Raw genomic sequence first — 23,591 nt, forward strand, 5'->3', positions numbered from 1 at the left:
ATATATGTCCGTTTTGCGAACGCTGTGACTTGGCGCTATTGTATATCTCGATTACGCATGATATATAATTTACATTAGAATTTAGATAGATTTAGTTATGAAATTTTTATGGATAATTGAATAAGGATAATAATAGTTAGTAGTAAAGACGAATTAAAAGGGGAGTGCACTTCCCCCTTATTGGGGAAATATGAAATGATGTGACTAAATATTTGAAATATCAAAATTCTTTTTATTATCTAAGAAGAAAGGTTATTTCAACATAAATAATGTTGAATATTTAGAAGGGATAAAAAAATTTTAGCCTCTATCAAAACCTGATTGTATAAAAACGTATTGTGTATAAATCTTTAATGTCTCTTTCAATGTTTTATATTTACAGTGCGACCAAAAACTTAGTTTCTAAAACTGTACATATTCTTTAAAATTCCGTACCATATAATAAATATAATATTTTAAAATTTGTACGATATAATAAATAATAATTATATACTTTATCGCGGTATTTCTTATATAAGAAAGATTTCGTATCAAGACTTTCTTCTTGTTTAAGATATATTTTCAAAATTTTTCTTTTTTGAATAATATTTTAAGCAATTCAAATCTCTTTATATAAGTAAATTGTCTAAAGATATAAGAAAGAAGTTCAAATGATCATTAAAACATCGTGCATTCAAACAATAAAATAATAAATATAAAAATAAAATCGAAAAAAATTGTTTTGCTTAAAGTAATAATTGAGTACGCAATACTCTCTCTCTCTCTCTCTCTCTCTCTCTCTCTCTCTCTCTCTCTCTCTCTCTGTTGCGAGTATTATTTTATATATCTCTTTTATAATATTTTATATATCTTTTTTATAATATTTTTGTAAGATAAAAAGCATACTTAAAATATATTACTTATGTATGAGTATTTAGAATTTTTTTTACTAATTTAAAACAATAGATATATTATACACGAAATAATTTTAAAAATATTAATACTTCCTGTTATCTATTTTAAATAATTTCGTAAATAATATTTATGCTCGATTCGTACTCGATAATCATTTTGCACAGTACAAATTTTTTCGATTTTTTCTTATATTGTATTTCAATAATTTTTATTATTAAACAATAAATAATCAATATTTATTATTTTAATAATAATATTTTAGAAATTATATACTCTTAATAATGTCTTAATTTTAATGATTTTATTTTAATGATTAGCGAGAGTAATTGTTCCATTGCTTGTATGCATGTACAAATTTTAATTAAGTTAAATAATTAAATCAATCAAGTTAATTATTGACTTTTTTCTCGCTATGACAGAATAACTATAATGCGAGGAAAAAGCTAGAGATAAATATGCAGAACGGTATCCCCTTTACTTACATAGGCAAAACTGTCTCGACAAGCCAATAAATATTTTTTTATGTACTTGGCTTCGCGATGTTACCGCGTCGCTTGATTAAGATTTTCAAAATTACGATCAAGTTAAAAAGAAGGATGCGCTTCGCGAGAACTTGTTCGGAGAACTTGTCGGAAAAATAACGAAAAAAGGGTCAAAGGGCAAAGTTTGTATTTTATTACTAAAAAAATGCATTTTACTAAATATCGGTTCTACTAAAAACTATTAAAGATCTCACGCGACGACTGCCGAGTTAAGGTGTGTGCCATTAAATAATAAATACCGTAGCGTACAAATTACGGAATATTGATTTCTATATGGCACACACATGTATACACACACACACACACACACACACACACACACACACACACACACACACACACACACACACAAAGGTGTGAATTATTTTTCTTTGAAACTTGCGCGCACCAGCATCCTGCGTCGGGCTCTTATTAGCCCGCGAAATCTAGAATTTGTGTTTCCATACGAGAACCTTATTAATGTCTTAATTGTAAGATCACACTTCTTAGTACCAGTATTGCGGCGTCGGTCTGGGCGGTTGAAAATTCTGCGCGGTATAATGACTGGCGAAAGTACCTACCTGATGTGGATGAGCGCCATAGGTGTGAGGCTGCTGTAAACTGGACGGCGGACTCGGGAGATTGACTCTGCCGCTGTTGGCGGTGATAGCGAGATTCCACGACGTCGATGTAGCTCCGTGACTGGTATGTTGCTGCGCTTGCTGCTGCTGTTGTTGTTGCTGTTGCTGCTGAGCGGGCGAAACCGAGCTGATCGGAAGATCCGACGTGGCCAATTGATCAGAAGCGGAGTTTGAGTTGCCAGAATTCGGTCCCATCATGGTGATCAGAGGACTCGGGGGCGGTAGCTGGTGACCGCTCACCGTTTGCTGATAGTTGGAGGATGTCGAGGTCGCCTGGTGAGTCATGTGAGTCGTCGTGGATGTAGTCGATGGAAGCATCGCGCTAGGATAAGTAACAGCTGCCGGGAAACTGTAAGCGGGAGCTGATCCGATGGAAGAAGAAAGCCGAGCGGAATCCGTCGCCAATTGATGAGACATTGGAGCGTGATGGGACGAGTAAAGTTCTGTAACTTATATAGGGTTTACATGCGGTTATTACGTCACGTTTTGACCAAAAATTATATTATTTTCTGATTGAAAATCAGGGAACATTTATATTTATATATAAAAGAGATTAAAAATATATTTTTACAAAAATGTCTGCCAAATATAGTTTAGATTTCTGCGTTTTTTGAAATAAAAGGATCACTATTATATCTAGGCTTACCTTGACCAGAGGTGAACGCCGCGTCTGACAGACCCTGACCATGAGGATGACCCGGTGGCACCGTCGCTCCAGGATGCGGATGTGGCGGTGCCGACGAGTGAATAACGTACGAGGGGGCCGGATATGCCACGGAACCGACATATCCAGAGGTCGAGGAAAGATGTTTCCTCAATCTAGCTCTCCTATTGCTGAACCACACTTGAATTCTAGCCTCTGACAGCTTCGTCCTCTGGGCGAGTTCTTCTCGAGTATAAATGTCAGGATACTGAGTTCTCTCGAAGGCCCGTTCCAGCTCGTCCAGCTGGTGGGCCGTGAAGGTCGTCCTACTCCGGCGCTGTTTTCTCTTCAATGGAATTCCTGGTTCGCTGTCGCAGTCGGATCCGGAACTCGTTTTGCCTAAAAGAAATTGCATTTTAGTTCAATCAATTTCATTGGAAAAATCCTTCTCGGGCACAGAGTTTCATAATTAAAAACCCTCATATAATTCAACGGGTTGGAAAACTTTTATGGTAAATACAAAAAAATTCATTTAAAACATTTTTTCGATAGCAAATAATTTGAGAGATAATTGCGTGGAAAAGTTTTATATATAATAAGATACTCTACATACATATACAATCCTTCGTATGATGTATTTTGTATATTTACCCCCTTCCCTTCAAAAAGACTTTAATTAAACGTAACTTCATTTTTCATTTTAATTCACATTATGATTCTGCTTATTGTTTGCTACGATTAGAAACTTCCTCGAACAATGCGATACTGTAATTTTACCGAGCCCAAGGTCGACGAGAAGATTGCGCGATTAGGCCATGAAATAATTACGAAACATTCATTGTCAGCCATTAGCTTTCGAACGGCAAAGAAATCGCATAAAACAATTATACGTGACGTGATGAACGAATGACAAAATTCGCGTCGTTCGACAAAAACAATCACACTTCCAGCAACGGTGGAAGGGGAAGCTAGGTGGGTCGAGGGAGATCGCTCTCATGTAAACATGTTGATTCTAAATTGAGTGTGAAATAAGCACCTGCCCCCCCCCCCCCAATCCACGCCGTGCGTTTTTGACGTTGGTTCTCCAAAAACCAATGAAGATATATATTTACGAAAATACAGATGAATTCAGTCTGATGCAAATAACGAAGATTCGCGAGAACGATAATGCATTCGAGCATGGTTTAATTTAATTTCAAAAATAATCTGCTTAAGCTCGGAAGAATCATACTGCATCTTTCATATTTTGCTTCCATATAGGGGAAGTTTTGTTTTCGTAACAAAGTTTTTTTTTTTCCAGTTTTCTATGCCAACGTGTTTAGAGAATGTTCTGAAATATTGGAAAATTATATTTAAAAAAAATTTATGTATAAATAATTTAAATAATTTATGTATTATTAAAAAATGTATGTATGTATGAAAGAGTTTATTTTTTATAAAATTTTGAATTTTTTGAGAAATATCTGTACACACACTAACTTTCGCAAATTTTGAGATACTGGGTTAATTTTTTTTTTAATGAATAGAGTATTATTAAAGTATGATTGGTACTGAATTTAGTGAGAATCAATGAAAGCTTCCCATGAGGAAGCCAAACTTGAAAAACCCGCTTGCTTTAAAGAATTTAAGATTTGCGAATGAAATAAAATGATGAAGCAATATGGAAGTTTCTAATTTTCACAATCTTCATCTTGTTTTTACATTACATTTATATAGCGTAGGAAGACGGATAAACTTCCCGATCTGCAGAGCGCGGCTATTACGTTCATCCAAATGCGTCCAATTATGTTTGAGTTCTGGAAATAGGCATTTCTTCGCGCTTGCGTTTCCTTTCATCGCGAGGAACTTGATGCGACCGAGCACGTGACGGGCAGACGATGCCCAAGACACGAAGAGGGAAGAGAAGAGGTTTTTGCTTCCGCGAGCGGATCGCGATGCATGTCGTCGGTTTCGAGGATACGAGTTTACATGACCCGCGACTAATCGGGCGACGACGCCTGACGCCGCGACGGGCCGCGTTAATGCAAATTCGACACGGGCTCTATTCCCGGCCCGTCGTCGTGTTCCTTTTCCATCCGCCCCCGCCATCGGATTATTTCGTTTTTTTTTTCTTTTCTTTTCTCTTTCGCTTTCCCTCTTTCTCTCCCATCGAGTTTCAAAATCCGCCGACACCTATCCGCACGCGGATGGAAATAGTGCGGACGGCGACGTGGTCCAACAGCTCCTGATCGTGCCACGTTCACGTTCATGATGAACGATCAGAAATAGCCTCGACAATGTGCCGCCGCGGGAGAGCTCGTAGGTAGGTAAATGGGTAATTACTTCCTTACTCCGAAATGCAAAGATGAACTGGGCATTGTTCGTGCGTTTCAGTGACAGTAAAGAGTGATGGAGCTTCGCAAGGTAAGACGCTCAAGAATTTTAAGCTTGAAAAATGTGACATACTGTATCTTGTATTTTTTCTTTCATTTCGTAGACACTTTTTGTAGATGTAGAAAATCTGTATGTCTGTAACGAAGGATCACACGTGTGTTTTAGGATAACTGAAAATCTACTTTTTAAATGCCGACGACGAAGAAACCCCCTTCGTGCGAGATGACGTATTTACGTTCTAGTATATACCGGTCGCACCAACCTGGCAATTATTTATTCCGCGGCTAATACCGGGTTCCGAAAACTTGGAGAATCACCAGTCGGCCGCTTAGCTATATAATTTCTCCTCTGATTTTTTAGATCCGCCCGGATTCAATCGTCGACGAAAACGACAACGGCAACGGCGGCGCGAAAATCTCGCGAGATATATCTTTATCGAGAGCACGAGAGAGAATTAATTCCTGTGTATACGATTCGCGTAATTTATTGCGAATATAGATATTGCAATCAGAAATATGAAATTGGATAGACGTATATATATGCAACAAAGAAAATTAATTTTATATAGAATCCGGAGATTTTCTTATTCGCCCGAAGACTCCAGGCCAAAATCGAAATCTCGATCAAATTTTTGAATTATTTGAAGGAATTTATTTATAAATCGTTCATCTATTATCATAAAGAGAATACTGTTGGAAAATTTGTGTTTTCTTGTTAAAAAATTGTCGGTCAAAATTTTTATATTAAATATTTTACACATTCATGTGTTAATTTAACATATTGCTGTTGTGTTAATTAAACTAAAAATTTTTGAAACACTTGAAAAAAGTGTAAAAATAATACAATGTGCAGATATTTTTAATTTTATACGATAGATACGTTCTGTATTATTAGTAATAGAATTTATCTAATCTGTTAAAATTTAGAGAAAAAAATTTTGATTTTATCCTACAGTAGAAGTGAGAGTGACTACAGATCGTCAATAACCTTTACCTAAGTTAATTTTAACATTGAAAAAAAATATTGGTTTCACATAAAATTTATTTCAAAAATCACTAGGAAATTTGCATTTATTTTCTGTCGAAAAATATTAACATAGTATTATATGATATATCAATGTCATCATTTAACATATCCATACTATGTTAAATCGACAACAAAAATTTGCATGGTCCGTTTATAACATGGTATGTTAAATTTAAGCCAAATTTTCCAACAGTGCGTTTTTATTAGGCCACATATAATACGCGAGATTAATCATTTACCTTCCTCGTTCAAAATTTGGCCCCTCAACTTACAAATACATGCGACGCGTTTCATAGTATGCGAGAAAAACAATCCGACACGTTTGCCAAACAAAGGCGTCACTTCATCTCGACAGCTCCGGCAACACGACTCGTACACTTTGCGCGCGAGCATTTAATAGACGGTGTCCCTTTTCGTTTCTCACCCCTCTGCGAGATCGTGTTATTTTTGTCCTGGCTTCTTTATTTATATATTTTTTTTTTTTTTTTCGACGGGCGCCCAACCGTCACAACGATCGATTTACAGACGCATGAATCCTCTTCCCTCTCTTTCTAACCACGAGCCCTTTTATCTTTGCCGACTTGATGAGCTTTCTCAGGCCATAGGAAGATGTACGTTAGTACACATTTCATTTGTCTTGTCAAGTATTAAGCAAACCTTTCTCTCTCTCTCTCTCTCTCTCTCTCACCTGCCACTGAGGCGCCAAATTGAATTTCGTAAAAATTTCTCTAAAATGTTAAGCCTCAATCGCCACAAATAATGCTCATTCGTTTAGATTTTTTGCAAGAATGACATTAGCACCATCCATCTTGTCGCTTTTCATAGCGACCAAAATTAATAAAGGTTTTGCAAAATATGTTTTGTCAAAGATTTGCCAATTTTGTAAATTCTATTATTCTAATATAAATTCTGTTATCCTAGATAAATCACAAAAATTTAGCGCTATATGTATTTCGCTCAATATGTCAATAAGTCTCATAAATGGTATATATATCTATCGCATCTTTTTGTCTCACGTGTTTCAGCCCGCACAAAATTTACACTTGATACAATTGAAAGTCTCGGTCTAAAACCCCCTTGATAAATATATTTATCGTCGAGTATCTAGTATGTTAGATACGTATAGTGTAAATTTATGAAATCTTTTTAATATTAATTTAACTATAAATGTCATTGTCATCGATATGTATGTAAAATATTGGAAAATTTATAGTTTCATGTTAAAAAATATGCCGGTTAAAATTTTTGTGTTAAATATTTAACATATTTATGTGTTAATTTAATACATTGCTGTTTTGTTAATTGAACTCGAATATTAAATTATTAAAACAATTGAAAAAATTGTAAAAATAACATATACCTTTAATTTTACATAATAGATATATATATGTTTCGTATTATTAATGAAAGGATTTATCTGTTAAAATTTACAGAAAAAAATATTGATTTTATTCTATAATAGAAATGACACTGTCGAAATAACTTTTTTTCTAAGTTAATTTTATCATTAAAAATATATATGTCGATTTTACACAAAATTTATTTTCAATTACTATGTAGTTTGCATTCGTTTTGTATTGAAATAATAATATAGTATTAGCGTCATTATATTTAACATATATTATATTAAATTAACACCAAAATTTGTGTGTAGACCGTGATATGCAACATATTATGTTAAATTTGATATAAATTTTCCTTTAAAATGTTGGTCTTCGCTTCGAAATAATATTTTCGACGTTTTTCTCATTCGTCCTAAAAATACCGAAGAAATGCCTGATTCATCCGGCGAGTCGATAGACGAGCGCGTCCTTCATCGGTCGTCGATTTTCTCGAGGACGATCGATTCGCTTACACGCGAATGGGGCCTACAGATCTCGCGCGCAGCCTCCCGTGCAACAACACACGTGGGCATGTACCGGGCGGCGAGAAAATTACAGAGCTCGGGCGTGCCGGCTACCGGGGGAGAGGACGATCCGATGGACGGCGAACCGGTAATTTCCGAGACCGAGAAACGCGAGGAGCGGCCGATTAATACGCGGGCATTTAATTTACTCATTCATACCGTTATATTCGAGCGAGCGTGGGTCCCACACGGTGGTCCGCCACTGTGTGGGCCAGGTGATGAAGCGTTCCGAGAGGTCCTTTCACTAAGCGAGATCGCCTCCGTATTAGTATTCTAGAATGGATATCGAGTGGGTTTAAATAAGTCAATGGTGGGCGTCTATTTGTATCTATACACGATAAACCGACAAGTCATAAAGAAAAAAAAGAAAAAAAAAACTACACGAATAGTGTCACAAAAACCATAAATTAAGATTAATGAAACGCATATTGTGTTAAAAAATAATGGACCGGGGTACGGTGATTTGACGGTAAAGCATTAAAAGAATGGATCGACTGGCTTCCGAGCTTATCCTTTTGAGTTTATCCTTTAAAAATATTTTGAGAAATGTTTTGTCGCAAAAAATTTTGCGGAAACAAACGCACCCGGACATGTTTTAATAAATTACAAGCTGTTTCATTGTAATCTATGTTGGACAATAAAATGAAATACGACACGATATAAGAAGAAATGTATTATTACAAAACTCTTTTAAAAATAATCTCTAAAAAGTATTCTAAAGGGATAGTTGACACATTCCCAGGTAAAATGATAAATTAGAAGATGTTCTTCTCGAAATTTTCTTACATTTCTCGACTTTTCAATTTCCTTGTCTTTCAATACAGTAACAGCAGCAACAATTTTTGCGAAATCTCACGTATTTAAAAAAATAAAAAAAAAATAAAAAAAAATTAAAAAACGTAAAAAAAACAGCTGTTTCAATTTTAACAGACGTCGCGTAACGAGCGGCCACGGTACGCTTATGCGAGTCCCGACGTCGTTATAATCCAATTCCGTGCAAGGATACTCGGCGTCGCGTCGGGTTGATTCGCTCGGTGATCATCAATCTCCGTTAGGATGCGGGACGCGGGAAGAAACTCGGGCAATCGAGTGCGAGAGAGGGTGAACTCTCCCCTTCGAGGAACTCGTCGCCGCCATTAGTGTGGCTGATCAGGGAAATTTCGAGGAAGCTCCGAGATTATCTACGAGATAAGCGATAGTAACACGAAGAACGTTTTTTTTTTTTTAAATAAAAATCAGTATCGTCACATACAGATACCTTAAAGATATTTGAAAGATATCTTGTATATATGAAAAATTAGAGATATTCGTATCATAAAATATATTGAAAATAATACACTCGTAACGGAGAAATTGACTTTTAATTTAAATAAGTATTTTCGAAAATTTAGTTTAAAAATTTTTTTCTATAATAATATTTATTTAGTACCTAATTAATTCATCGATAAAAATGAGATAGGAAAAATAAGTTATGTGCAAAGCTATATAAAATAATGATTTTCTTCCCCTTTTCTCGATAATATATTTTCCGTATATACATATATGATGAAGTGAAAAAGACCTACGTACGAATACGCTAGATTTCTTTGTGCAACGTTGCGTTACGTTAATAATTATTCGCGTTCTACATCGCATTCTAAGCTGTCTGAAAATCTTATTTCTGTCCAATAAGCGGAAACCGCTATTTTGGAATCTCTCACCGTCGCCAAGTTTGACGTCGTCTTCCGGATCGCGACCCCTGAGTAGCCGAGAAATCGCGGACACACTCGGCGCGCTGGTCCGGTCACAGATACCCTCCTTGATAAGCCGATCCCTAATTTCCCACGAAAACATACCCGGGTTGTCACGTTTGTACTCCTCAATCCTCGCCTCCACCTCTGGCGTAGCCACGCGAGGTTTGCTCCCTCCGATGACACCGGGCCTGATGCTACCAGTCTCCTGATAACGGTTTAGTATCTTCGACACGCATCCGTGGGATACCCTCAATTGTCTGCCCTCAATGAGATACGATAACAGATTAATTCGATTCTGATATCGCTCACAGAATTTCTATTCTATTTTAAAAAACTATATCGTAGAAAGAAGACAGAACTATACGGAAAGATCCTCGAGCGTCAAAAAAATTCTCCCTATCCCTCTTTTTATAAAGGAAAAATAAAAAATATATATAAATAATATTTTATATATATATAAATATATATACCATACATGGCGTTGAAAAAAAAAGGGCAAAATATTTTAAGGAGATTTAGTATGCCGGAAAACAAATAGAAAAGTCCGCGAATGAGCCGTTTTTAAGATTTTATTTAATTTTATTTATTTTTTTTTTTTGGTTTTGATATTTTTTATTATTTTTATAATTTTTATTTTTTATTTCACATTTTTATAATTTATGCAAAAGAATAACAGCTGGCGTTTTACCTTATCTTGTTAGAGAAGATGTTGAAAATGACCTCCTTCCATGTCTATGCAGACCTTGAATCTTCGCAAAAATAAATCTCGCGCTCTTTCAAATACACCTGGGATTCATTCCGATTGTGACGCATGATGTTGCAATTGTTCCAATTTTTATTGATCGGCTCCGCATACACGAGACTTTTTAAATAGCCTCGAATAAAAAAAATCTTCTAGACCCGCTTGATAAAAATATCTCAAAAACGGCTCATTCGCGGACCCATGTTTATTAATAAATCGCTTTCTTCTCAACTCGTTTTTCGGCATGCTGCTAAATCCCCTTAAAATATTTCAACCCTTTTTCCAACACCCTGTATAGTGTATAAGTGTAGAGTTAAAAAAGTATATAATTGATTCTCTCTCTCAGAAACTTTCCCCTCTTTCCTCTTCTTTTTAGAGAAATATATTACTATCCACTCTCTACCTCGATATAACGCAAGGTCTGATCCCCGACGCGGCCATCTCGACAATCTTGAGCCGGACATGATTAGGTAGCGGTCGTCCATTGATGAAGACACCACCGAGCTGATTTACGCGGCCCTGGCCCGGTATCGATCCTAAGTCTGCAAAAAGCAACAGCGCTTACACCATCCATCCATCCATCCATCGTTTTCTCATATAATTGAAAAATCTTTTGCACATATTAATTCGACCATAATAATTATTATCGTGCTCTCTACGAAATTCATTTCTCCATCTCGCCTCTGATCGCAGAAGTAGTTGAGAAATCGTCCTCCTTCGAACGGCTTTGATTTCCGAATCGACCGGAAGCGGCCGAGCCAGGAGAGAGGAGGGGGGAGGGGGAGAGGAAGCGGGAGGGGGGGAGGGAGGGCAGCGATTATTGGACGGCGCATAAAGAGGGCAACCTGGATTTATCGCTGTTACTGCGTGCTTGATTCGACTTCTTTCTCTCGAAGACGTGAGGAAGAGAAAAAAAAGGGGAGAGAGAGAGAGAGAGAGAGAGAGAGAGAGAGAATTATAAGCGCGGGCGGCTGTGGAGCGACTATCGATAAGTCCAATAAATCCCGGCGCGGTTTACGACGCACAACAATGATAGCGTATAATTTGCTTGGCTTATTTAATTTTCGCGTTACACGACGACGATCTCGATTATCGGATCTATTCGAAAGAGGAACGCGATCGCTCTAGGAAATAGAATCGTTGCGATTTTTATTGCCGGCATATCCAAGACGCAGCGAATTTTAAAAGCGAGATAAATAAATACGACGCGTTATATTTATGCGCATCGCGGCTTAAGCTCCGAAATAGAATTAACACGCGCGCTGTAATTAATTTGATTATTATTCGAAATTCTGCAACACTGATTATTTTAAGGAACCAGCCGCATTCTCGTCAGTTGCAATTTCGGAGCAAACGGATTGCGATCGCCGAGAGAGCGATGGCTGTAACGACGAATGAGCTGTACGATTAAATAGGCAAAAAAGAGACGCGCAATCGCAATCATTCGATGTTTAGAGAAAAACCGCGCTTGCTCTTACGAGACGCGATACAATCGATGAAAAAAAAAAGGGGGGATCTCAATGACAGCGCAATGAACAATGATCATCCAGGCGAGACGGCGATCACCGTTTCCTTCGTAAAGCGGCGATATCTTATTATAGTTACGACATGCTACGTATATTTTTAACACACACATATACACACACACACACACACATATATATATATATATATATAATCAATGTATTAATTATAGATATGTTATTCATAAAAATCTATTTAAATCAATATTCTAAAAGAGTGCACTCTTTTGTAAAACGTCATGTCCATTTGTATATCGTGTGCAAAAGTTACACAAAAGAATTTATTCTTCTGTAGGTGATAAGAGGTATGAGATTTAGATTATATATGAGTATAATTATTACAAATCAATTTATAATATCAAATAGTTTCGATGAAAAATCCGAAACGAATAACACACATACAATACACACACAGACAGAGAGATTATGGATTTTAAATATTATATTTAATAATAAAATACACACACACACACACACAAAACTTAGAACATTTCTGCACTTTTTAGTGCTTGTTTTCAATTATGTAAAAATTCGAATATGACAAGATGGACTGGAATTTTTAAATTAACTGTTAAACGAATATAAATAAAAAGTAATAATATGTCTCATATAGGTTGTCATGGATAAAAAAAGAAAAACATCAGTTTGATCTTTAGGAGGATGGTACGACAAATTATTGTTTGTTATTGTTTAGTTCATACACAAATATATAGAGTCTCTTGTTGACCTTATTATTATATTCATTATGTATGTATCTTCGTTTAACGATTCAACTTATATTTTAGTGTTTCTTGTTAATAATGAAAAATTTATATATGATTGAAAAAGCATTGGTAATGAAAAACATATTTCATTACCAAATATTGTATTATTTAAAAATCCAATCTCTCCAATTATTTATTTCGGATTATTCATTGAAATTATTTGATAACATGACGAACTAGTAGATTTCGATTCCTCGATTTGTAATAATAATATATAAATATGTATAATTATTACAAAAGAGAATAGAAAACAGAAAAAAATGAGTATCCACAAACATATAATCCATATAAAGATACTAAAAAAGATTAGAAAACGGAAAATTTTCGCATCATAAAGATTGGAATTTTTTTTTTTTTTTTTTCCTCTTAAAGTTCCCGTGAAATTTTGACAAAAGTATAAATATGTATCTGCAATCATGTCGACAGTAATCGATATGATATAAATATTATTTGCGTTAGTGACGCGTATTAAAGTAGTTCCGTGATCTTTAACGCTCTTATTATACATATCGACGAATCATTTAGACATCTCGCGGCAAGAGGGAAGCGAATGATCGATCCTACAGCTTTCACTTTTCTAATCCGGATACAAAGTGTTACCCTCATAAATAAGACCTATATAAGCGGAACAATTAATTCCCAATAAAATGATTCGATCGTGATTTTTCGCGGGCGCAACAAGAAAGATAATATATATATATATATTATTGTACTTTCACATTCTCTGCCGATTCGAAAAGAATATGACAATATATATAAACGGCATCACTGTTATCGTCGAAAGACGAGAAACGCGCGGCAAGGTATGGTCGCACGCTTTCGTTTATAATGAAACGCATTTCCGCGTAAGACAAAGGATAGGTAAAACATCTTGTCGCGTAAGACAAAGGATAAGGTAAACAGGCTTCGACTAATCCGTTCGGCAAAAAGCATCTGCGGAAAAAGAGAACCGCTATCCGATTGCGCAGAACGGTTGCATAATCGCAGCCATGCATCACCGCGGGTGCAACCGACGTTCGTCGAAAAAAAAAGAAAAAAAAAAAGTGCTCACCGATGGTGATCGCGATCGTTCGACGAAATAACTTCTGATTTAATCGATCGTTCAATTGACAAACGAGTCTATGGGAACTCTATTAACGCGAAGTTTTCAACGAGGTCTCTTTCAAGTAATTCCGATTTTAATTTAAATCGCGCTTTTTAAAGAACGAGGATAAAAGCCTTGCTTATATTTCGCAAAAACTGCAGCGCGACTCATAAATCATTTTATAATGATAGAATTATAAAGTAAGAAGTCTTACGTTTTATCCATGATGAAGTAATTAACGACCATCATTGAAAAGTTTTTTCGCGGTGATTTTACGGAAGCGCATTCTCGCGCAACTGCTAATCGCCCGCCGTCAATTAACACGGTGATTTCCGCGAATGCGGACTTTCTGCATCTAATTTCCAACTGGTAAATCATCAAGAGAACAATTATTCGTGCTAATTACAAATCAAAACGCCAAATGCCCTCGGACATTGACAAATCGCATCGTTCGACTTACATTATTAAACATAAATTCATTGACATAGGTATCCTGCGGACGGCAACAAAGTAGAAAAACTTTCTTTGACCTCACATTTTTTTCGTCTTTTTTTTCTTTCTAACGAATTTGAGCGAGCATCACGTGGGATTAGACAATGAGTTCAAATTTACGACGTCAATAAAAAGACTTGAAGAAAACTACTTATAAACTTTTTCACAATTCTTGAACATTTCTATGAAAGCAATAAATATAGCGGGGGCGTACATGACTTTTATATTTATATTATAAAATAAATTTGTATAGAAAAATAAAACTTTTGGGTTTTAAATATAAAATCCAATGTTTTTAATTATTTTATAATAGCATAAAGCTTTTGAGAATACTTGAATGAATCAAACAGCACTGGGCGTTGTACGGAACAATATCGGGGAAAACAAGTAACGCAATAAAAATATGTCCACAAGTATATAGAAGAAATATATATGGCACGTCAATCGTAAAAACCTTAATAAAAAATAGCTGTGCTACGATTATTTGATATAAAAGTTTCAACGACGTTGCATAATTCTGTTCATGAGAGATTTCGATAAATTGTATAAAAATTTTCTTCACGTATATCGATACGTTAACGATTTATTAAAAGTATTATTATTATTATTATTTGTGCTTTAAAAATGCTGACGAAGAAACCTAATGCCGTGCAGATGATAAATAAGAATCAAAAGAGAGAGAGAGAGAGAAAAATAGATTTCTTTCCTTCGTTTACTATTGTCGTTGAAGAAGATATTCCATAATTTATGTCGTTACTAATTATGGTTCATAAAATATTCCAATCAATTCGAAACGAGTGCAATTATTTATTGTATAAATAAATCGGACGAGATTTCGCGATGGGAAGAATTTCAATATTTCGCAGATTTTTGTGAATCCGTAACTTTTACTCCGAGAATTACTACTCTAAAGCTTCGATTAATTAAATTAATTATTTTGTACGAAATTTAATTTTATGCCAATTTTGTTCCAGATTGAACAAGAGGCATCTAGAAGCGATGCATTTATTAAAATTTATCCAGAAATTTTATTAGTTCTTCTCTAAGAAAATTTTGTCCCTCATTTCTTGAAGGAGAAAGAGTATCGAATCCAATCTCACAATATTTGTCAATCTTGGTGAGATTAAAATATATTAATCGAACAATGTTTGTGGATAGATGAAAGATAAAGTGAAGCAATCTGGATCATAAAATCACGTCTGAGTTTACAAACAGTCTTAGCTATTTAGCGACGAGCGAGAGACACACCTTGAAGAGAATATCCAGTAAAACATGGTCGCATCATCGAGAAGTTGGTGGTAACCATCTCAGCCAAGCCGAGCCACCGCGACGTAGTCCAGATAAGTTCGTTCCGGCACCGAATGATGGATAAACTTCACTAGCGCATTTCACATAGCTGGCCGTAAGGATGACATCGTCGACTCTCCATCCTTCGAATTAATCTACTTATCCTACCTAGTCCCGCGATTCACCCGACGTTCACGTAAAAGAAATATGTAAGCAAGCACAAACCATGTATCCATTGCAAGTTTGAAAAGCGACGATTTCGCCCGGATCGTAGTGTATTGATTGGAACCATTGATTCATTCCTTTCTCGATTTCTCTTCGCAACAGTCTTGATCTTATCTGACGTGACATAGGAAGGCTTACGTACACTTACTTCAACTTTCACAAGATTAACAAGAGATAGATGTCTACCGATCGGCGAGCCGATCCCAACTAAACGTCCTAGGGATGGAACGTTGGATGTAACTAACGGCTAGGCAACTCCCACCAATTACATCAGGTAAGTTTTGCCTGTCCGGCGATACTCTGGTTGGGGTACGATCGGCACGAGAAAACCGACAGGGGAGATCGAATCTTGATTCTTGAATACACTGGTGCTCAACGTTAACCAATCGCGGCACTGCGACACTTTTCACCACGCCTCCGATTCACGCCCCAACCAGATGGGCACCTTGGGTAATTTTATTTGCCGTGCTTTTACGAGCACGCACCATGCTTACATACAGCGCTCGTTATTCCCCGAGTATGATCCCGGTGGGTCGAATCTTTTGTTTCCCAGAGGTCTCGCTTGCGCTCATTGAAGGATCTTTTCGCTTCATCCACTTAATCGCGGCCCGAAAATTAAATACCAAGTAATTTTTAGGGCAGGTATAGAGATTATCGAGGTTTTCCTATGAAAAGAAATCGATCGTCAAATTGTAGAATTCTCTTATCGCCGATGGATGAACCCGGGTGATATCGAAAAGAATACTTGTTGCGTAATCGCAATTTTCAATAGAATAATACAACAATTAAACTTTAATGCTTTTCTTTATTAATGTCTTAAACGTAAATATGTCTAAAATATAACAATTTCTGAATGTTCTCAGAGAAGAATTCAGTATTGAAGAAAATGATGAGTTTGATGAAGAAGACTAATATAACTTCATTTTACCTTATTTTATCCGTAGAACAGCGAGCTAGCTCATTAATAATAATTACAAAATGTATATCACGTTTCAACAATGAAAATTTTTCCTGCAATAATTTTTAATACTATACGTAACAATATAGATACAATATATTGTTTTAAAGTTAACAATTGCAGAGATCTTTTTTTTTTTTTTAATGTAAATAAATATAAATAAATCATGTAAAAGTATATTACTAATAATAAGATGAAGAAGTAATAACGGGGGTAAACAGCTGACGATATAATAATTACAAACGTAACGTCCAGCAGTTTTCAATAAGCTAGACGGTGTTCGCGAAACGCGATCAAATTCTACGAAACAAATATTTGTTTGTGGAACTCGCAATTAAGGTAATGGAAGAAAACCGTCGTTATCTTCTCGACGCGAGTTCTACGCGGCGTCATCGCTCGAGCGCAGATTGTGCGTTTCTTGCCGTGAGTTTTCAAGCTACGTGAAGCGATTTAGCGCAAATAGCTGGCGCGAGGCGCGTAGAGTTTACCTAATCTCCAGTGTCAGCTGTTCACGCATGATTGCGAATTACTCCAGGATTCGCGCTTTTTTTCCTCTCGTCCAAGGGGACCTCCATTCCGGTGCTATCGGGGAAATGACGATGCACGATTGAAAAGAGGATGCGACACAATAGGCGCGACGGTGACGCGAAGTAGTGATCGATTGTATTGATTTCCCTTAATAATTAACCGCTTTAAATAATACAATCCCGAATCATTTCAATAATATATTTAGCAATTTGTTAATCCAATGTAAAAAAATATTCTCTGTGTCCTCTTTATATTATTTATATGCAAAAGAGAGAGAGAGAGAGAGAGAAAAAAATCTATATAAATATAAAATCTAATAATACTGATAATTTAATTACAAAAAATAAATATATAAAGTACTTCTCATGTAGGAGATTGTCTATTTTACTTTAGTAAAGTCGAGAAAATTTTACGCGAATTAGACTAAACGTTGAAAATTCGATATTTAATATCTTTCCATAATTTTCGAAAGAATTTTATCGTTGCGCAACTCCCGGTAAAGGTAGTGTTTGAGAAATCAATGGCTATCCAGGGATGTTTATGTTTACGCGCTGCAACGTAAATCAAATAATCTCTTTATTTAGGGAGTGAAAATTCGACCTTGTAATTCGTAACCTTGAAGCACCTTACGGTGCATCTTTCCAGTAGTCCGATGACGCTACCAATTGGTGGGGCCACGAAAGGTCGAGAAGCGAATTTTGTTCGCGGAAGCCCTACGAGCATGAAGACATTAAGGAGTTTGTTTTGTCGGTCCCGCGCGACGGGAGGCCGCCTCGACGGCCTTCCCCGTAAGTTAAGTCCTCATAGTTAAGATATGGGGTGCATCGCGCCGTCTACAGCATAGACGACGGTGGTCCCGAATACCCTATCCGGAATAATGTCGTCTTCGGTTAGTTTTCTGCTTGGCGAGAGCGCAAGAGAGTACATAAACCGAACGATAATAAACATTGATGAAGCATCAGTGAGGCGGGCTCCAATGAGTCGAGTGAGTTGTTTGCGTCAAAATTAGGCAATATTTTTTTTTACTCTTGCATTATTTTCTATTCGTTCAAGTTGCGGAATTTTACGGAACGAATCGAAGACTACTGTCGGGAATCGGCTTTTCGTCGCTCCGTAAGTTTTCGGAAACGGTAGATCACTATTCATTACCTATTTTATTTTCCCCTATACAATCCAGAGACACCTAAATCTTTGAAGATGCGATCGAACGTGCCACGTACAAGGTCTCCGAGTCTAGATGATTGATTAGAAAGGAAGATATCGTTTAGAAATCTAGATATTCCGCCGTACGTGATCTTCATCTCCCATATTAGGATATCAAAATAATTATATTTGATATTAAAAATAGAATATAGTTCAGGCAAGAAATATTAATTAATTCCAAATATAATCGCCAAAAAATATTCTATTCGGTTCGATAAATTCGCGTGGCAAGAAGGCAGCGTATCCGGACGGTCTCGTGTGTCGACGATGATGATGATCCGAGTATGTAAAAAGGCGATCGGCTGGTACGCGGGCGTGAAAGAGGAACGATATATATCGTTCTCTGATGAACTAGCGAAAGAAGGGCGGAGGCGAGAAGCCGCAAACAGATGCAAATTGCGTCTCGGAACTCGATCCGCCTACCTGACAACGCGGACAGTAGTGACGTGGACCGTTACGCCGTAAATAATCTACCCCTTCCGAGCACATTCAACCCCTACTTCGTCTTCTTCTTCTTCTTCTTCTTCCTCCGTGCACTCCTCTCATCGTACGACAGTGATGCTACTCGGTGGGCGGTGGCTCGATGTGTGTATAAATAAGGGATCATAAATATGCAGCAACCGTCTTGGACCACACGTGAATACGGTTTGAAAATGGCCAAAGCGTAAGTCCCGAATTTAGGAAGTACGTTCGCTCTGGTCAGTGTTTGCGGTCAAAACGCTCTTTGTTGAGTCGAATGTACTTGTTGATTGATTTGTGACTTGAATTGTTAAAATGACTATTCATTGGACGCCCAATAAAAATTCGGCTCAATTGTTTTCTAAAATTTTCCAACAAATTTTTATTTTCGAAAAGTTCTTCTATTGTTTTAGTGATAATTATAATTGTGTGTTATTTCGCGATAAATAATTAAAAAACATTTTTAGCCAGTCAGAAATCAACAAATGGACCGACTGGGAAAATCATGCAAATCATCTTGCATGTGTTGGATCATTAATAGCCAATTAATTAGTCTGTCGGATGATGTCTCTCAACTGCGAGTAATTGGTCTTCGTGTAAATGTTGGTTTAACCGCGAAATGTATTTTCAATATGGTTGATAAATAACAAACTGGAACAGGATTGATCATTTTGCTCGCGGTGGCGAGCAGTCTCGCCGGAAGATTGCAAATTTTTCGCACGTTGCGCAAATTGACGTGCAATTTCTCGATAAATCGTTTTAAATTTTCAAGTTGCATCTCTTTGCATTCGGGCAATCTAAGACAATCGCATTATCTTAATACACAGGAAGAATCCAAAACGTTAATCAAAATTATTATTTTTTCTACAGCTGAGAAAATTGAAATTTCAAGATCTTTTAACTTTATGCTGTCAGCATATTATTGTTCTGTATAAAATGTTAATACAATAAACAGGATGCTTCGAACGTCATATAGAGCATGGTTTTCCGGAGAAAAAAAAAAAAAAAAAACTCTAGATTAACTGCCTTCCCGACTATTCAAAGGCTTTGACAGAAAAAAAAAGAAGTAACAGATCGGAGTATTCGTCGGATCGTCGGTAGTCGAGGGTGTTGATTTTTTTTTTTTTTTTTTTTGCTACAGAATAACCTGTCCACTTTAAAATTTTCCCGCTTAAACGCGTCTCAATGCATTATATTCTTACGACAATGTTGACAGATTCTCAGCAGCGAAACCGCGGGGTTCCTCGGATCCCAAAGTCTAAATGTTGTCGGTAGTTAAATTCCGCTGATAGAAGAAAAAAACGGATAAAAAAAAGGAAACCTCGCTTCGTTTATTCCAACTTTGATCTTGGAATATTGAAGTAAAATCCGTAAAACATATGAGAGAAAATTCGCAGAAGAAATAAATCATCTTTCACGAAGCACATGCTTCCCCCTTCGTTTCATTAATATGTAATAACGGTTATTAATAACGGTCCAGAATAAATTGTCCGAATTTGAGAAAAGTGGCGATAAAAATAGCGGTATAAGCTTCATTCGAGACATATTTGACTTCCATCGAGACGCATGTCCTATTGTACATCCATTGAGAAAAACAATACCGTTAAGAATGATAAATTGGGCTCAGCTGGAAAGGAACATAAATAGCTAGATGTTCGATGAATGTCCGTTATCGAGAGATAAATTTCGAGGGAAAGCTGCTAAAAAATACATCGTTAGAATAAATAGTTGGCTTACTTGATAAAATTTCTATTCTCGCAACATCTCATATATATTGTAGTATTTCATTATTGAATAATTATTTTTAATAGATCCAAAAGTCCTACACTCCACCTCCGAACAATATTTGAATTTCTCTCACAGATTAATTGCAAAAAATTTAATTATTCCGATCAAACTCCATATATATTTTAACACATTTTTATTTTATATTCATGGATTATATAAACACGTACGCTTTATTTTTTTTTTTTTTTTTTTTTTTACAAAAAATTATCTTATTTATCTGATACAGATAAATATACGAAATTATATTTCTATGCAATTCTTATTTAAATAATGTTCTTTTATGCACGTTCTATCTATTGTATAGTAGCACACACAAACGATCTGCAACTTAATACGTTTCCTGCGACATTTTAGTTTGTAATAAATGGAAAGGCAAAAGTCTCCTAAAGGTCGAAGAAGGAAAAGACCCCACCAGGTTTGTAAATCTCTACACTGGTTTTGTCAACCATTGTCTCGCGAATAGAAAAGGATGATAAAAGAATCCAATAAAAGGATATGATGGAGACTATAGAAAAATTGTAGCAGCCATAAACTCATTATATCTTGATATACGGCCTATCTATTACCGATTATAGCAAAGATTAGACAAGGAGACGATTAATCACTGTTCACATCTAAATCTAAAAACAATTTTTACGTATTTTATTATTATGAGATTTTTCTTTTGTCTTTTGCCATAACTGAGTTTTTAAAGAAATTTCTACCGAAAGGTAAAACTTTTACTCTGGAATTTGCTCTATTTATTCTAGCAACGCCTTTTAACCCCTGAATTGTTAAAATATTCCGAAATGAATCTTTTTGACGTGAAAGAGTTTACGACTGTATCTATTTGTTGACTCAATTGAAAAGTAACAAGAGCTATAGAATTTGTCACGGAGATACAAATAGCCAAATATATGAAATGGATTTTAGCATTTATCAGTGTCATTGTAACGGAATTTTCGAAATATTTCGCATTTGTTATCATTTAACATATCGTTCCACAATAGGACGAAGCTATTTGAAACGGAATAAATGAGGCTAAAGATTCAAAAATTGAAACAATTTATAAATAAAAAGAGTAAAAATTCACAAATAAAAATTTACAAAAACTTACTACACGGTCGACTCCATATACAGAGTATCATAGATCTGCATGTCCAAACTGAAGGAGTATTTTATATTCAGTATTTTGAACCAAGAAACTTTTCTATTTGGCACTTTGGTGAAATCTCAAAAATAGCGCTTTTCTAAATCAAAATTAGAAACGGAGTATCGCTATTTTTATGAATATCGGGTATTAAAGACATAAAAATCATTACTCGAATTGAATTTCTTAAAATCGTTTGAATAATGATTTTTATGCTATTAATGCCTGAGTTTTGTAAAAATAACAATTATCCGTGTTTATTAAATTTTGTTTTGGGAGAGGGTTATTTTTCTTTAACAAAGTGCCAAATATAAAAGTCTCTTATTTTGGCGTGCTGAATTCATCCCTTCAGTTTGGAGACGCAAATCTGGGGGATACTCTGTACGTACACAAAATTGATTAGAGATGGCCGGATCAAGTATCGGCAGCGGCGGGGCCGTTGTAGTTGAGTTAGTAAGAAACTAATTGCAGTCAGTCTGATTTTTGCAATGTATAAGCAATACTTTCGATGCGCAGCGAATTGTTCGCTCGATGAACGGCGATTCGCATCACCGAATCGCAACGGCGAATGTTCTCACAGAAATTAATCGTCTGGTTGCAAATAGTCACTCTTCCAGTCTGCAAAGAGCCGGAATGCTGAATTCACAGCACGGATTTCACGATAAATTTCCTCTTGAGTTGTTTTTTAGATTACCCGTTATTCTTAGCACGCATCGAGAATCGACTTGGAACTTGATGAGATGAAGCGAGAATATTTCTCAAAAGCATGGCAAGGTGTGTTCCTTTTCTTAAACGTGAATTCAGAGGATCAAAATGAAATATTGATAAATATATACATTCACGTTCATATAAACGATATAAAAATTGTAAACGCAAAGTATTCTCTCTATTCACTCTGTAATTTATATTGAATTTCTTTTTACCAACATAACCCTGCCTATCTTCGCACTCTTTCTCATATTGTGCTTCTGTCCAAAAGAGGAAACATATTGAAAAGGATACTACATGACGTCATAACAGACCTTGCAAATATGTTCAGGATCTCTTCTCAACGCAGTCTGCGGGGTGGCGTTCTTCGCGCGTAACCAGTAAAATCATCCCGAGTTGTAAAGTCGTCAGATCGTAAACGCATAAATATCCCTAATTATCGCCCATAATCCACAATGTCGACGATACGACGGACTTGCTTGCTCCCATCGGTAAAAAAAAGAAAAGAAAAGAAAAGAAAAGAAAAAAAATAAGGACGGTAAAGCCTGTCCCGGAATCGAAGAATCTGCAAGACGCAAAAAAAAGTTTCTACCGTACCTGCAAAACTACCCCTTTTTTTTTCGTCCACCCATTCTTCGCTAGAATTTACGACGCTGATTTTTTTTTCCCCCCCGACATGTCACGAATGTCATAATTATTTCACATTTTTTTCAAAAATTCTCAGTTGTTTTTCCTTTTTGTTATCACTGTTTCAAAGAACCTATCGTGAATCTCCGCCTTTCGAAAAATATATTTTTGCACATGAAGGGAGAAGGAGATTCGATCGGCATTCTATCGCGGAAGAAATAACGTTAGCGTGGGACCGTTGGGTGGCGAAAAGTCTCGCGATAAGAACAACGGCGATACGAGCCGAGACAAAAAAAAAAAAAAAAAAAAAACGGTCTTATGCTTCGTTAGATTCCAG

At 36.0% G+C, this 23,591-nt stretch overlaps 1 protein-coding gene across 5 annotated transcripts in view; it reads right to left on the bottom strand.

Annotated features, from left to right (window-relative positions):
- Positions 1-1,185: 1,185 nt before the first annotated feature.
- Positions 1,186-23,591, bottom strand: part of LOC138942393 (protein gooseberry) — a 64,566-nt gene continuing 42,160 nt past the window's right edge. For 2 of the 5 annotated variants that reach the window (XM_070312599.1, XM_070312600.1), the window contains exons 5-8: positions 10,883-11,021; positions 9,705-9,994; positions 2,703-3,098; positions 1,186-2,505 (exon numbers count right to left, since the gene is read on the bottom strand). In XM_070312599.1, coding sequence (XP_070168700.1) covers positions 1,922-2,505; positions 2,703-3,098; positions 9,705-9,994; positions 10,883-10,920 — 1,308 coding nt within the window. In that variant the 5' untranslated portion in view covers positions 10,921-11,021 and the 3' untranslated portion in view covers positions 1,186-1,921. Of the gene's footprint in view, positions 2,506-2,702; positions 3,099-9,704; positions 9,995-10,882; positions 11,022-15,590; positions 16,500-23,591 lie in introns of those variants that run through there. The other 3 variants (XM_070312596.1, XM_070312598.1, XM_070312597.1) reach the window with 3 other exon arrangements.

Source organism: Polyergus mexicanus, unplaced genomic scaffold, assembly GCF_030449975.1.
Source record: "Polyergus mexicanus isolate NDT 795.1 unplaced genomic scaffold, iyPolMexi1.0 SCAF_22, whole genome shotgun sequence".
NCBI classification, from domain to species: Eukaryota; Metazoa; Arthropoda; class Insecta; order Hymenoptera; family Formicidae; genus Polyergus; species Polyergus mexicanus.